This window comes from Hirundo rustica, chromosome Z (assembly GCF_015227805.2).
Source record: "Hirundo rustica isolate bHirRus1 chromosome Z, bHirRus1.pri.v3, whole genome shotgun sequence".
Lineage (NCBI taxonomy): Eukaryota > Metazoa > Chordata > Aves > Passeriformes > Hirundinidae > Hirundo > Hirundo rustica.
In genome coordinates, this window is record NC_053488.1 from 1981820 (window position 1) to 1995274 (window position 13455).

At 42.2% G+C, this 13455-nt stretch overlaps 1 protein-coding gene across 5 annotated transcripts in view; it reads right to left on the bottom strand.

The window, feature by feature from the left end:
* Positions 1-859: 859 nt before the first annotated feature.
* The window catches only part of KATNAL2 (katanin catalytic subunit A1 like 2), a 28913-nt gene continuing 16317 nt past the window's right edge, over positions 860-13455 (bottom strand). For all 5 annotated transcript variants that reach the window (XM_058424032.1, XM_040090033.1, XM_040090035.1 and 2 more), the window contains 6 exons: positions 12341-12459; positions 10089-10180; positions 8420-8530; positions 2894-3056; positions 1799-1901; positions 860-1468 (listed from right to left, as the gene is read on the bottom strand). In XM_058424032.1, the coding sequence (XP_058280015.1) occupies positions 1329-1468; positions 1799-1901; positions 2894-3056; positions 8420-8530; positions 10089-10180; positions 12341-12459 (728 nt within the window). In that variant the 3' untranslated portion in view covers positions 860-1328. The remainder of the gene's footprint in view (positions 1469-1798; positions 1902-2893; positions 3057-8419; positions 8531-10088; positions 10181-12340; positions 12460-13455) is intronic.

The window sequence follows — 13455 nt, forward strand, 5'->3', positions numbered from 1 at the left end:
TCATACTTTTTCTATGTTGCAGTCCCATGAGTAGCTCCACACACCCACACCTCTGGCTCTTTCTCTCCTTCTTCTACCTTCCTTCTGCATTTCCACCTCACTCCTTCCTGTCCCTGGCACAGCTACCTTACCCTTTCTGTCCCTTGCACAACCTCCTGTCCTTTCCTCCTCACAGCACAGCCAGCAGACTCTAACTGACTCCTCTCCCAGCTAACTCACTCTTTTATCACACCCATAGTTGTGAGGGCAAGGCTGTTCACTCTTTGATAATTAACACAGCTGCAGTGTAAGGGGGGCAAGATTGCCTTCAGAACTATCCCTAATCTGTCTTCCCACACTGGGTGTCCCTGTGTGCAGGGAGGGGCAGAGCAGAGCCAGGCTCTGCTCCAGGCACAGCAATGGCACCAGAGCCACGGGCGGGGACAGAGCCCAGCAATTCCCCTGCACAGGAGGCACAACTTCTGCCCTGGGCAGAGATGGGGAAGGGTGGAGTCTCCCTCACCAGGGATATTCCAGAGCCCTCTGGACACAATCCTGTGCCCTGTGCTCTGGGATGGCCCTGTTGGAGCAGGGAGGTGGCACCAGATGTAACCCTCTCTGGCCCCTTCCAACCTGACCCCATCCTGGGATTCTGCAATTCTGTTTTATGGCTGGCTGCAAACCAGTGGGTAGCCAGCAATATAGTTTCCAGTTAATTATCCTAAATTTGCTGATTTTCTGCAGTTTTTCCCTAATTCATTGCCCTTTTCACCTTGAAAATACCCAAAACCAACAGGAAAGTAAAACACTTCAAGGCTTTGAACTCAGCTGAAAACCGTGACAAGCTAGCCAAATTTACATGCCCTGCAAAGGTCCTGAATTTCACTGAAAACTCCTATTTTGTGTTTCCTTAAGAAGGATGCAGGTCTCTGCTGGGAAGGCTACACTGATTGTGGTGCTCTACTGAGTGTCATAAATGGAGAATTACACTAATTGTCTGTCTGCTTTTAGACTTTGCTCCAGTTCTACCCAAAATCTGTCATGAATAAAGACTGAGAATCAATCAATCTTTTAACGCTTTATATATAAAATTAAGGCTGGGGGCTTTTGTGCATAGGAGCTGCCATCACATTAATTCCAAGAACTTTTTGAATAAACAATAACCACCACCCCTTCTCCCACCCTTCCATTTTGAAAGTAAGTATTTCCCTCTGACACTTGTCACTGCATTTTTTTCCTTGAAACAACAGCACTTCCTTCTTCCATCACCATTTGATCCTTTGGAGGTCACTTTGGATGACAAATGGCTTGGAGGTTTTTGATTTTGGGCTTGGTTTGTTTTTTTGCTGTCAGACTGACTCGAATTCTCTCTGCCAAGCCAAGTACTTCTGGCTTAGATTCTTTGCTGATGGCTTGGTGTGGGTGATCACATCCAGGAAATCGGCTGTTGTGATTGTGTCCAGTTGGATCATAGCCAAGTTACTGTTACCTAAAGACAAGGGAATTGGGTAAATCCTGTTACTGTTGCCAAAAGACACTCTTCTATATCCATGCCTAGTTCAACACTTATTGTAGGAAAACAACATACTGAATGTAGTGAGATAAATTAAAAATTGTATTTATGCTGAGAGCACAGATATTGACATCTTTAAAAGAAGCCCTGATTTTTAGAGATTTAGAGGGTTTGGAACTGCAGAGTTTAAAACTTCTCCAGGCAAATATCAGAGCTCCACCTGCTGGAGTTAGAATATTCATTCCAACAATTACAGCAGGAAACCAGCGTTTCCCAGGCTGGATGCTCTGCTCAGAGCTGAGGTACCTGGCTGATGATTTTCGAGAGCATCGAAAATTTTCCTCACTGGTCTCATGGCTGCCTCCTTGCACACGAGTTTTATGTCTGAGCCAGAGTAACCATTTGTCTCCTGTGATGGGATCAGAATGATACATTACAGCTCAGAAATCAGACAGAAATAGAATTTACAGGCATATATATTGTGTATGTATTTATATAAATATTTGTGAAGTCTATTGCTGTCTGAAATACACGTTTATGTACACACAGAAGCACACACAAATCTATTATTTTTTGCACAGTCCCCTCAAAATTATGTAGCTTGCTATCCTTTGAATGCCTACATTACCTCGTAGGACCAAGGAAAATACTGGGCATTCTCTTACTAAATGCCAGTTTTCTGTATGTCACATAAACCCCACCTTTCTGAGTCCATCCTCAGCTTTCCTGGTTAATAAAGTAAATGTATTTCCTTATGAACCCAGAACTGAGCAGTATTGTCTCTGTAAACAGATGTAAGAATCTCAGCTGGGTAAACAAAAATATTTAAGAGCTGGGACCTTAAGCAACCTGGGCTAATTGAAGGTACTCCTGCTTAGGGCTGGAGGTTGAAACAAGATGATCTTTGAAGTCCCTTGCAACCCAAACCATTCTAGGATTCTGTTTCCAAAGAATCCAGGATGTGACAAAGGGCTAAATGAAGGAAGATGGGGTATTTAGTGAATTCCTTCGCTGTCAAATGTTCATTTCTGCTGAGCTGTGACAGACCTTCCCTACACAATTAACCATTCATTACCCTGATGAACCAAGCCCTCCCAGCTTGGTGAGAACAGTGGTAAAATCTGCTGTTGCTGGAAGTCTCCCTGTATTTAAGGCTGAAAAGCTGGCCCTGCAGAGAGGACCAGGACACATCATTTTGCCAGTAGAGCTGCGTGAAGCCAATTTCCACGTGTGTGTGTGTGTGTGCCGTGCTTAGCCCCATGTCCTGCAGTGTCCCCCGGGCTGGAGCCACCGGAGAGCTGAGGTGTGTGCCCAGCTCTGTGAGGCAGTGGCTGCACGCTGAGGTGCTGTCCCAGCCCTCAGTCACCGCCGTGGCCCAGGAGCAGCTGCAGCATTGCTCACCTGGCTCAGCAGGCTGTAGTCCAGATCCGTCCTCAGCTCCACCCCGCCGCTGCTGCTCAGAGGGGGCAGCCAGTGCTGGATCATCACCCGCCGTGCCCCTTGACTTGGCAGGTCCACCAGGATCCTCTTCTCCAGCCGCCGCAGCATGGCAGAGTCCAGCTCCCTGCAAGCAGAGGAGGAGGAGAGGGAGCGTCTCAGCGCGCCTCGCCGGGGAGACGTGGCTTTGACAGCAAGATCCTCGCCTCTAGATGTGCCAAAAAATCTTAAAAGGGGTTAATCACCCAGTGTATTCCTGTTCAGTGATATGCTACTTGTGACACCGATGCTAACAGTAACCGTCAGAAGGTGCAGTTTCCAACCCCCTCCCTGGTACTCATCTGCAGCATGTCTCATCAGCAACAACCTCTCCCTTTCCCCCTCTGCTCTTAAGGAGTCACTACAAATTGCCTGTCTGGGGCACTCTCAGGATTAATTAATTGCTGCTTAGTAAGGGATGCTCAGCAGATATAAAATCCAGACTGAAGGTCTTGGATGTGAGGCTGCGTATTACGGCAGAACAGGACGCCAAACTGAGACTCCTCCTGCAACACAAATTACAATTAATTTTTATATTTTTCATTATTTATATTGTGTCTGTTGTTTATTTAAACTTTTATTATTATAAATAATCAGCCACAAAGGACATTCTCTTTATAAAAAATATCATGTGCAGAGTGAACAAGCTGGATAAATGTGACAGTGAGCCAAAACCCTGATTCTGTCAATGTCAACACTGGTTATGATGTTTTGTCTAAAAAAGATAAGAAAAAGGTCCTGTACCAGTCTTTCTCTACTGGCCCCATTCATTCATCTTATTTAGACTCCTTATTCCAGTTTAAAATATTTAGCCCTCATACCTGGCAAGAAAACCTCATCCAGAGGAAACCCACTTCAAAGTTTCTTGTGCAGGCAGAAGAACAGAAGCCCTAAGAATAATTTCCACCTGTGCTGGCTGAGCATGAGGAACCAGCTGCTGGAGGGTTGTACCTGCCACCTGGGACTGCAGATACACTTAAATAAACTTGCCCCTATCTCCAGTTCCCTGGGTGAAATATTTTTCCCAACAAAGTCATCATTAAAGCAACAAATGGAGCTTCTTGTGGGAAACTCCCTTTAAGTTTACAGGGAGTTCAAGGCCAGCTCAAGATGGATTTGTAGCCCAACACCAGAGCTGATTTCTGTCACTAATTTTTTTTAAGTACCAAATGCTTTCTATGGCATAGCACATGATAAAGAAACACAAAAATGGGCTCCAAAATCTCCACACAGGTGCCTGCCAGACCTTAGCACGCCTGCCAGTCAGCTCTGCAGGAACAGAAGTGTCCCTCTCGCCAGAAATGTCTTGGTTTGGGAGACCTTGTTCCACATGTGCTGATCCAAACAAAATCAGAAAACCAGGAGCCCAGAGGACAACAGGAATTTACCCAGAATCACCTCTGTGCTTCTAATCGGCCTCAGAAGTAAATACCAGAATTTGTTAATCAACTGCTGTTGCTATATTGATATTATTATTGATATTTTTAGGCTGTTTCTGGTGCTGTCCAATGTTCAATGCAATGCCTCTCATAGAAGGTCCCACCCAGCACAGGCAAAGAACCGTGTTAGTCTCCTTTCACCTTCCAAATGTATTTTTCAGCTCAACTTTAAAAAATTGCCTTGCTTGGCTGGATATAATTACTCTGGCTGATAACACTTTGCTATTATTTACCCATATTAATACCCACATTAACATTATCTGTGTAAAGAGGGCAAAAGTCCTCAGGGTTTTAGAGGTGCCCACACAGGTACTCTAAAAAACCTTTGCAGGTTAAGGACAACCACAGCCAGCCTCTGCAAATAGCCTGTAAATCCTCCGAACAATGACATTTTCCACCACTCCTGCTGCTGCAGGCCCCTCAAGAACACAGTTTCGTGAGCCCTTCTTAGCCATGTTCCATAAATAAGTCTCCAACAGAAGTCTCTCCGCTCTGCCCAGAGAAGGTCTGACACGGCTGTTCTGTGGCTGCCCCACACCTGAAGTGTTCAAAACCAGAGCGCTTGAACAACCTGGTCTAGTGAAAGGTGTCCCTGCCCGCAGCAGGAGAGCGGAACTATATGCGCTCTAAAGACCCTGCCGACCCAAACCGATCTGTGATTCTGTGATACTGTGATTCTGTTTATCCGGAAGGTTACAGTGACCTGTTGGCTGAAGAGGTAAATAAAGAAACAATGTTTTTGTTATCTCGAGTGTTTAGGTTGTTGCTGGATTGTTTTGTCAGTGATCAAATGCAAGGTTAAGTGACATTAACCAGAGCAGAATACAAAGCACTGAGCCAACCTAAATATTCACTGAAACAACAGCCAATGGAGTACTGAGAGATGCTAATGAAAAGATAAACAAAGCTCTACAGATCCACAAGATGGATGACTTTTTGCAATTAACATTAGGAGGCATCACAGATTCACAGAATGGTCTGGTTTGGAAGGTAAGAATCTATCGGTGTGCACCACAACTCCACCCATCCTGAGGGTAAGGACGAGAAGAAAACAGCACTGCAATGAAAACTGAATTAAATGTGCCGATACATTAGGAAACATTCACTATGTGAGTAAGGATCTCTTTATTCCTTCACTAACAAGGCCTTTATTTTATTTAATTACATTCAATCATTTCAATAAGTAATTTGTCAATAGGAAGACCTTGCAGATGAGCAGCAAGAAAGCAGGGCTGGGCAGCAAGCACGGGCAGGAGAGGAAGATCAGTTGCTGCAGGGCAGCTTAGGACAGTGTAAAGAGCTTTGTTTAGGATTCTTTTCATTCTTCTAAAAGCAGCTTGACAATATTTTTTTTTCCCCTGATCAATAAATACCCATGTTAAACAAATCTCTTGAAATCCAGCTTAACAACAAATGTTTGCAAGAGCACAGGGCTGTACTGTGAAGCCACAACTTAGGTAGCAGTAGGTATTTTGAAATTTTGTTATGAAATATTCCTGTGGAGATGAAGTCTGGGTCTCTCAGTGGAGCAAAATTTCACCTAATACTCACAAAAATAATCTGTAAATATATAGCTGGGATCCTAAAAGAGGTTCAAAACCTGCTGACCTCTCTGGATGAAGGTAAACCCAAATTCCTTGAGGCTGGAGAAGCCCAGGCTTTCACCAGGCTTTCCATACCCCTCAAACACCTTTCTAAGCATTTGCCCAGCCCCTTCTTAAAGCATTTTCTCAGCGGTAGGCACATTTCCACCAGACAAGAGAGAAATTCCAAAAGGAAGTTCTAAACTCTCAGGTATAAAACTTTCAAAAATGAACACCTCAGCTGCCACTCTTGTTCCAACATACACAGACAGATTTCTTTGAGGGCAGGTTCCTCAAAACAGAAACATTATTTTGTCTCAACCTTAAAAAAAGGCTGTCATTTTGGATGTTTCAAGGAAGCAATTTTGCAGAAATTAGAAGTTCAGTATTATAAAATGACCAAAAATCAAATACATAAAATACTCAAAACTGAATTCTGTGTATTTTACACAACTTCCCAGAAAGCTTATTGATTGTGTAAGGCAGATACAGGATAATAAAACACATGCCGAAATCTCTCTGCATGGATAATTATCTCACAGGATAATTTAAGAGACCACAGAAAGGTGCAATGCACTGCTCAGATCTTCTTCTCTGAGGACAACAATGCTGCAAAAATGTAAACATTTATAGTGTATTACTAACAAAGAGACAAACGTATTAATGCTCTTTCAAACTTAACTGCCCACACAGAGAGCAGTTATTTTTTTTCAGCATTTTCTTACACAGCTGGAACACAGCTAAATTGAATTCAGCTCAGTTGCTTTTATATAGATACTGTAACAAAATGGGGTGGATTTTGCACTGATTTAAATTCATGAGTTTGTCCAAGACATAAATCCCCGAAACCAACACACAGGCTTTGCTATTATGGCTATAAAAAAAGCCCATGGTGGCTCTGCACTCACCCTTTTGTGCCAGGGTAGGGACCAGCCTAACTTGCTACAGCTAACTTCTCCACAAATTTTAGGTGTTCACACAGCCATTCTCTCACTTAAAGAGCCTGAAAACCCTGGGCACGACAAACTAGGCTTGCCTGCCACATGGGAGTGAATGAAAATATTACCTTTGAGCCTTAAGTCTCAGGCAGAAACTCCACTTCTGTTGTTTAATCCTATCTGCCTGTTCCCTGGACCTTTTCAGCCAGGCCTGACAAAAAGGGAACCAGCTGACAAAAGGAATAAAATATCACAATGGACTTTGTGGTGATATGCACAACCAAAATGTGCATTTGTATGTTCAAAATAATCTATGCTTCAGGACTTTATAATTTTTGTAAGTACTTAGAAGGAAGCAGCTGTGGTTACACACTCAGTGACTTTCAGACTCAAGATGCTCCCTGCTGATCACAACCCAGAGCTCTCCAGTCACAAAGAGAGGCTTTTCCAACATTTGTCCCCATGGTAACTTTATAAGATTCAGCCAAAAATCACTAATCTTGAAAAACAATCCATAAATGAAGCCTGTGGCTTTGTGGGTGCAGAGCCCTCTGGCTCCCAGCTGGTTTTAGGTCTCCTGCTCTGCGTCTGTCACACTGCAGAGCTGGGCAAGTGTCATCTCACTAAACAAAGCACCTTTAAGTCAAATTTCAAGTTTTGACATGTGAAATGCTACTGAACTGCGGCTCACATGAGGTCATACCAGGAATACCTCCCACTTGGCTCCAACAAATGACTCCCAGACCATGGGTTGAAGCTCCCTGGAAACAAGAGTCCGGTCTTCTCCTGTTCTCACCCCAAGGCTGTGCTCCTCTCCATGTGAGAGGGGAATAGACCCACTTAGGTCCATGTGCCTTTTAGGAACAGGGGTATCCAGAAAGATCTCAGTGGTGTGAGGATCCGCAGCTCCTCTCCTGAGCATCCACAGTTGTCACACTACAAATTTTGCCTCGCTTCCTCATCCTCTCCAGCTCGTCTTGTTCCCAATACACGTCCTGCCCAGCCTGAGAACCAGCATGATGAAATTCCACAGTTCCAATCCAAAACTGTTTTATCTTCTATACTAAATTGTGTTGAAGAAACTGAAGAATTTTGTCCTTCAACTTTCTAAAGGCTCATTTGATACGAATAAAATCCAACATTCCTATTTATGGAGTATCCTTCTAAGCACCAGATGTTTTAAGCACCTTACAGTTCCAGGCTGAAAACCCTTCTTAGCTTAAACATAGTAAATAACTTGCCTATAAAGTCAAATACTCCATTTTAAATATTAGCAGCTGGTACGGCCAGCATATGTTGACTTTATTATGGATTATTCTCATGTGACACAAATAGCAAGAATTGAAAAGCTTAAAAGTAAAAGCTCCAAATTAATCTTTAAATGCTTTAACCAAATATCAAGGCTTTTTCTGCAGAAGTCTAAATAAAATCTTTATCTGTGCTTAGAAGCTCATGAAAATGTATTCAAAATGTACTCTCTGGATATCTTACCATGGCAGATTGGAAGCTGCTAAAACAAATACGAGATCATCAGATCGGGCCAAGCCATCCATCTGCACCAGTAATTCTGTTTTCATCCGCCGACTTCCTTCATGTTCACCGCTACCAAGATTCAGAGAAATATTATTTGCTCAGTGCATTAATCATCTTTATTTATACAGTGTCATTCACAGCAACTGAGCCCCTGTCACAGTTTTGCCCCAGTTCAAAGCATGATTAAGCTCCATTAGCTAACATCTAAGCATTAAAATCAAGCTTTCTAATGATTACTTAAATGGACTCTTTTCAGAGTGCATTAGAGTGAGGAGAATTCACTATTACTGAGTCCAAAGAAAATTTTTTTTTCATGTTAATCTCCATGCAAGACCAACATTTACTGCGAAACAGCTAGGGCTCCAATCGATTGATTGACTGATTGATTGATCTGTGGCAGGGAATTCTTATAATGTGATAGTTGCTGTTCAATAACCAGTACACCAACCTCTTCAGGGTAGCATTTTTCTGTGAGTGAATGTGAAGCTGCCACAAGAAGATAAACCTACTACTGAATTCAACATTTTGCAAAATGTTCTATCAAAAGTAAACAGAAAAATAAGCCATACCGGTACAAATTTAGAAATGGGGCAGAGACCACACATAAAGGATCCTTCTAAAAAGGAGAACTTAAGCAAAGTGCTAAGAATTCTGGCCCCGATACAGGTAATCTGTTTTGCAGAAAACCAGCTGGAACTCTTGGTTCCAGATGTGAAGCTCTTGGAAACTCCTGGATCAAGCCCAGGGAAAACATCAGGACCTTAGATGGTAAGGTCTGCAGTTCAGGTTTAATGATTTATTTCTGCAAAGGCATTCAAACATCAATGCCAAGTCAGTATTTAATAAGTACATGTAAAAATAAGTACAATTAGGATAAAAGTCCTCATTAGAATATATAACCCAGTGATGTTAATGTGAGTTTTTAAAGTACATATGAAGGACAAATTTGGCTCATAATTTGCATCTATTAAATGAGAATGACTACAAGTAGCATCTTTACAATAAGGCATATTCTATTTACAAATAGTAAGCGTACAATATAGATATACAATATAATATAAAGTGATTGTGTAATTCACTGTACATAAAATCCCCTGTAATGGGTTCCTAATGGTTGTAACAATATTTTTATATTTCTCCAGATTCTTTCCCATCCCTAACCTTTTTAATGTGTTTTTAACTATAAACTCTCTACATCTTGGGTTCAAGTAACAACATGCTCCGACTCCTGCAACAGGAAGTCCTGACAATGCCACCAAATTCTGTCACTGATGAAAATGCCATTCCACTGTGTACACTCCCTATTACTCTGCTATGCCTATATTCAGTGTGTCACAAAATAAGCTGCTTCTTACTTACCTCTAGCAAGTCACCTGTTGTTTCCCTCACCACTGCCCTTTATTTCCATTTCAAATCCCTTTGAAGTACAGCACAAGTGGTTATAAAGCCCTGCACCTCCCTCCCTCTTGCTGTCCCTGTAGCCAGCCCCTTGCTAATCCTCACACAACCTGTCTTGCTTCTCTGTGGTGACTGACACAGCCACTGCACCTCTCTCTTTTAATCCCCAAAGTCTGATACAACCACTGAACCTCTCTCTTTTAATCCCCAAAGTGGTCCCACCAGTTACCCAGGAGCAGTGCCTCTTTGACTCATAACTGACTCCAGCTCATCCAAGAAAATTGTGGAAGGAGCGTGGTACCGGGCAAGCTCAAACAACACCTGTCAGAGAGAAGAGTAAATGTGAAAGAGAAACTAACACAAGAAGGCATTAAAGTGAACTGGCATGGAAGATAAATTAACAGCACTCACATCCCAAGGGATATCTGCTGGGAAAAAGCTCTGGGTAGGCTGAGGGTCCCTGAATCCTCTCAAAATCTGAGAGGTTTGTAAAGGAGATATAAAGAACACAGCCTTGTAATCCTGTCTTTATGTGTAAATCTTTCTGTCTAAATCCTATCAGAGTACCCTGAGAATAATGGGATAGAAGAAAATGATCCTTCAGAGGATTCTGGGAACTCCTAAATTGTTATTGAGATTAAACATGTGCCTTTTGTTGTTGCTCCATTTGTACTTATTTTAAAATAAGGATTTGAGGGAAAAAATTGCAGGTCAGCTGAAGCATAATGAAAGAAAATGCACTGATTCTTTTGATAAGAATCAAGCACTCATTTTTTTCCTGATCAAAACAAACATAAATTGCTTGAACAATCACGAATAAAAAAATGGACTATCAAGCTGAAACAAAAAATGTGGATCTGTTCCTTGGAGAATGAAGTTTCATCTAATTTTCCGTAAACATGGAGAGGCCTGTGTTAGGAGTAAGAAAAAACTGTCAGTTCTTCTTGAGCAAAACTAGTTTTTGAGTTTTTAGATACGTATCACTAAAAATATATCTTAGTCCATCACTTTTAAATCTGAACACTTAAAAAAATTAAATTTTAAAAGATAGATATTATTTTCATCACTTTGAGCGTGAAACACAGGGTTTAAGTTATTTGCCCAAAGTACCAAGTAGACCACGACCAATATACAATTTTACTAGAAATATAATATATTTTATATATAAAATATAAAAAATATATATTTTATATAAAATATATAAAATATATAAAATATATGTTATATATAACATATATAACATATATAACATATATAACATATATAACATATATAAAATATATAAAATCACAGAAATGTGGTGTAGAACTGAGCAAAACAGGATGAGAGGATTTGGCTCCAAATGACCACAAACCACATATATACTTCCCCTTCACCAGCCTCATGTGATTTTAGGATATAAATTCACATAATTTATATTCTTATCACTTTTCTTAGAGCTCTCCCAATCCACAATGTTACTTCATTTTTTGATTCTGCCTTAAGTTTAACTAAGGGTAAAATGCCACAAATTCAATATCAATGCATGTCCTGCAGCACGTTCACAAAAGCCAGACTGTCCCCACACACACTCCTGCCAGAAAAGAAAATTCAGGAAGCTACTGAGATAGACGTCAAGAGGATCAGTAATAGAGAAAGGGAATGTCAGAAGAAAAATGTGCCATTTTAAAGGACAAAGGAGGTAGGACAAGTAAGTGTGCTGCAGCCATTGGCTACATTTCAAGGGAGAGTAAAAAATGCCATTTGCAGAGAACAGTTTGCTGTGGTTATTTGTTTCCAAGAGCTCTGTATTTACCTAAAGTGCAGGCCAAGAAATGAGGGTAAGGCAGGTTAAGGGTGTGTGGCTTTCCACTGAGCTGGTGTATGTTACGGAGAGATTCAGATAGGCAAGGATGCTACACCTGAAACCCTGAATTTTTTTGTACCACAGCTGAGCCATGCACACTCCCTGCTGGTTTACACACAAAAATGCATTTGCCCATTTGCCAACAAACTACCTTCCTTGAAACAACATTAAATATACATTTTGACTAGAAGATCTTTGTGACAAGGGAGTTCTTTGCACATTTCGTGCCATGAAGAATGGTTGGGAATTTGGGAATCTAAATTACATTTTCCAGGATGCCTAGGAGCCAACCCCTGCAAAATGGATGTGAAGTGCTCTGAAGAGGTCACTAAGCAGACGCTAGTTTGGAACTCTGATTGTCCGACCCCTAATCAGGCAAAGATCTTTGCTGCCTTCAGAACATCTGCTACATCTTACATTATAGAACTGAAGGCCCACAGCAAGAATCCATTATGAGATTTCTGCAGAAGTGATGTTATTCCTGCTTTCAGAACTAGGTATAATCAAAGTCATGTTTTGTCTAAATCAGAGAAGATTATGAGTATCCAGAGTTTCCAGTTCTGTGCTGAGCCCCAGTTCTTCAAGCGGGAATGTGATGTTTGTTAAACTATAATGAATGAGAGAGTAATTCTTACCCGGACAAGTTTTTCTGAATCCCCCCTCCATTTGCTGACAATGGTGGATGCTGATATGTTGAAAAATGTTGTATTGCATTCTGTGGCAACAGCCTTAGCAAGCAAAGTTTTTCCAGTACCTACAAACAACAGTGTTTGAGAAATTCACTCTCCAAATGAATAAAATGCAAATGTCTGAATAAATTCCCCTCATCCAACTACCAGTCAGGTAAAACCAGTAAAAAACTCATCAAATGGTTTGGGTTGAAAGGGACCGTTAAATGCCATTGAGTCCAAAACCCTAAAATGACCAGAGACACCTTCCACTGTCCCAGGCTGCTCCAAGCCCTGTCCAGCCTGGCCTTGGACACTGCCAGGGATCCAGGGGCAGCCACAGCTGCTCTGGGAAACCTGTGCCAGGGCCTCAACACCCTCCCAGCGACCAATTCCTTCCCAGGATCCCAGCTGTGCCTGCCCTCTGGCACTGGGAGCCATTCCCTGGGTGCTGTCCCTGGGTGCCTTGTCCCCAGTCCCTCTGCAGCTCTCCTGGAGCCCCTTCAGGCCCTGGCAGGGGCTCGGAGCTCTCCCTGGAGCCTTCTCTTGTGCAGCTGAGCAGCCCCAGCTGTGCCGGGCTGGCTCCAGAGCAGAGGGGCTCCAGCCCTCAGAATATTTTGTGGCTTTATCATGATTGTTTGGAGAAACTCAGTTAATACAAAACTGCGAATGCATTCTCCAAATCTCCTGCTGAAATGGTCAGATGCCTTCTGTGGGAGGAACATCTAAACATTCACAGGAACACATGAAGTTCATTGCAGAGACAGGCTCTGCAAACTGACTCAGGTGGTTCTTGTGCCCTCTGCCCCTTTCCAGCCACATCCTTGTGTCAAAGTGGAACAGAGGGAACAGGGAAGCTGCACGGACAAGGAAATCACCCAGCTGAAAGAAGGCAGAGCTTGCACCCCATTTCCAAAACAACCCCTAAAAGCAGAAGATAGGAAAGGCATTTTTCACTACAGAGATAAGTCCATGGCAGATTTATTGACGTATCATAGGATCATGCCAAACTTGATTAAAATGGTCCAAACTGAGTAAAAACAGAGATCTGAGTTTTCATTCCCCTGAAATGTTAGTGTAAG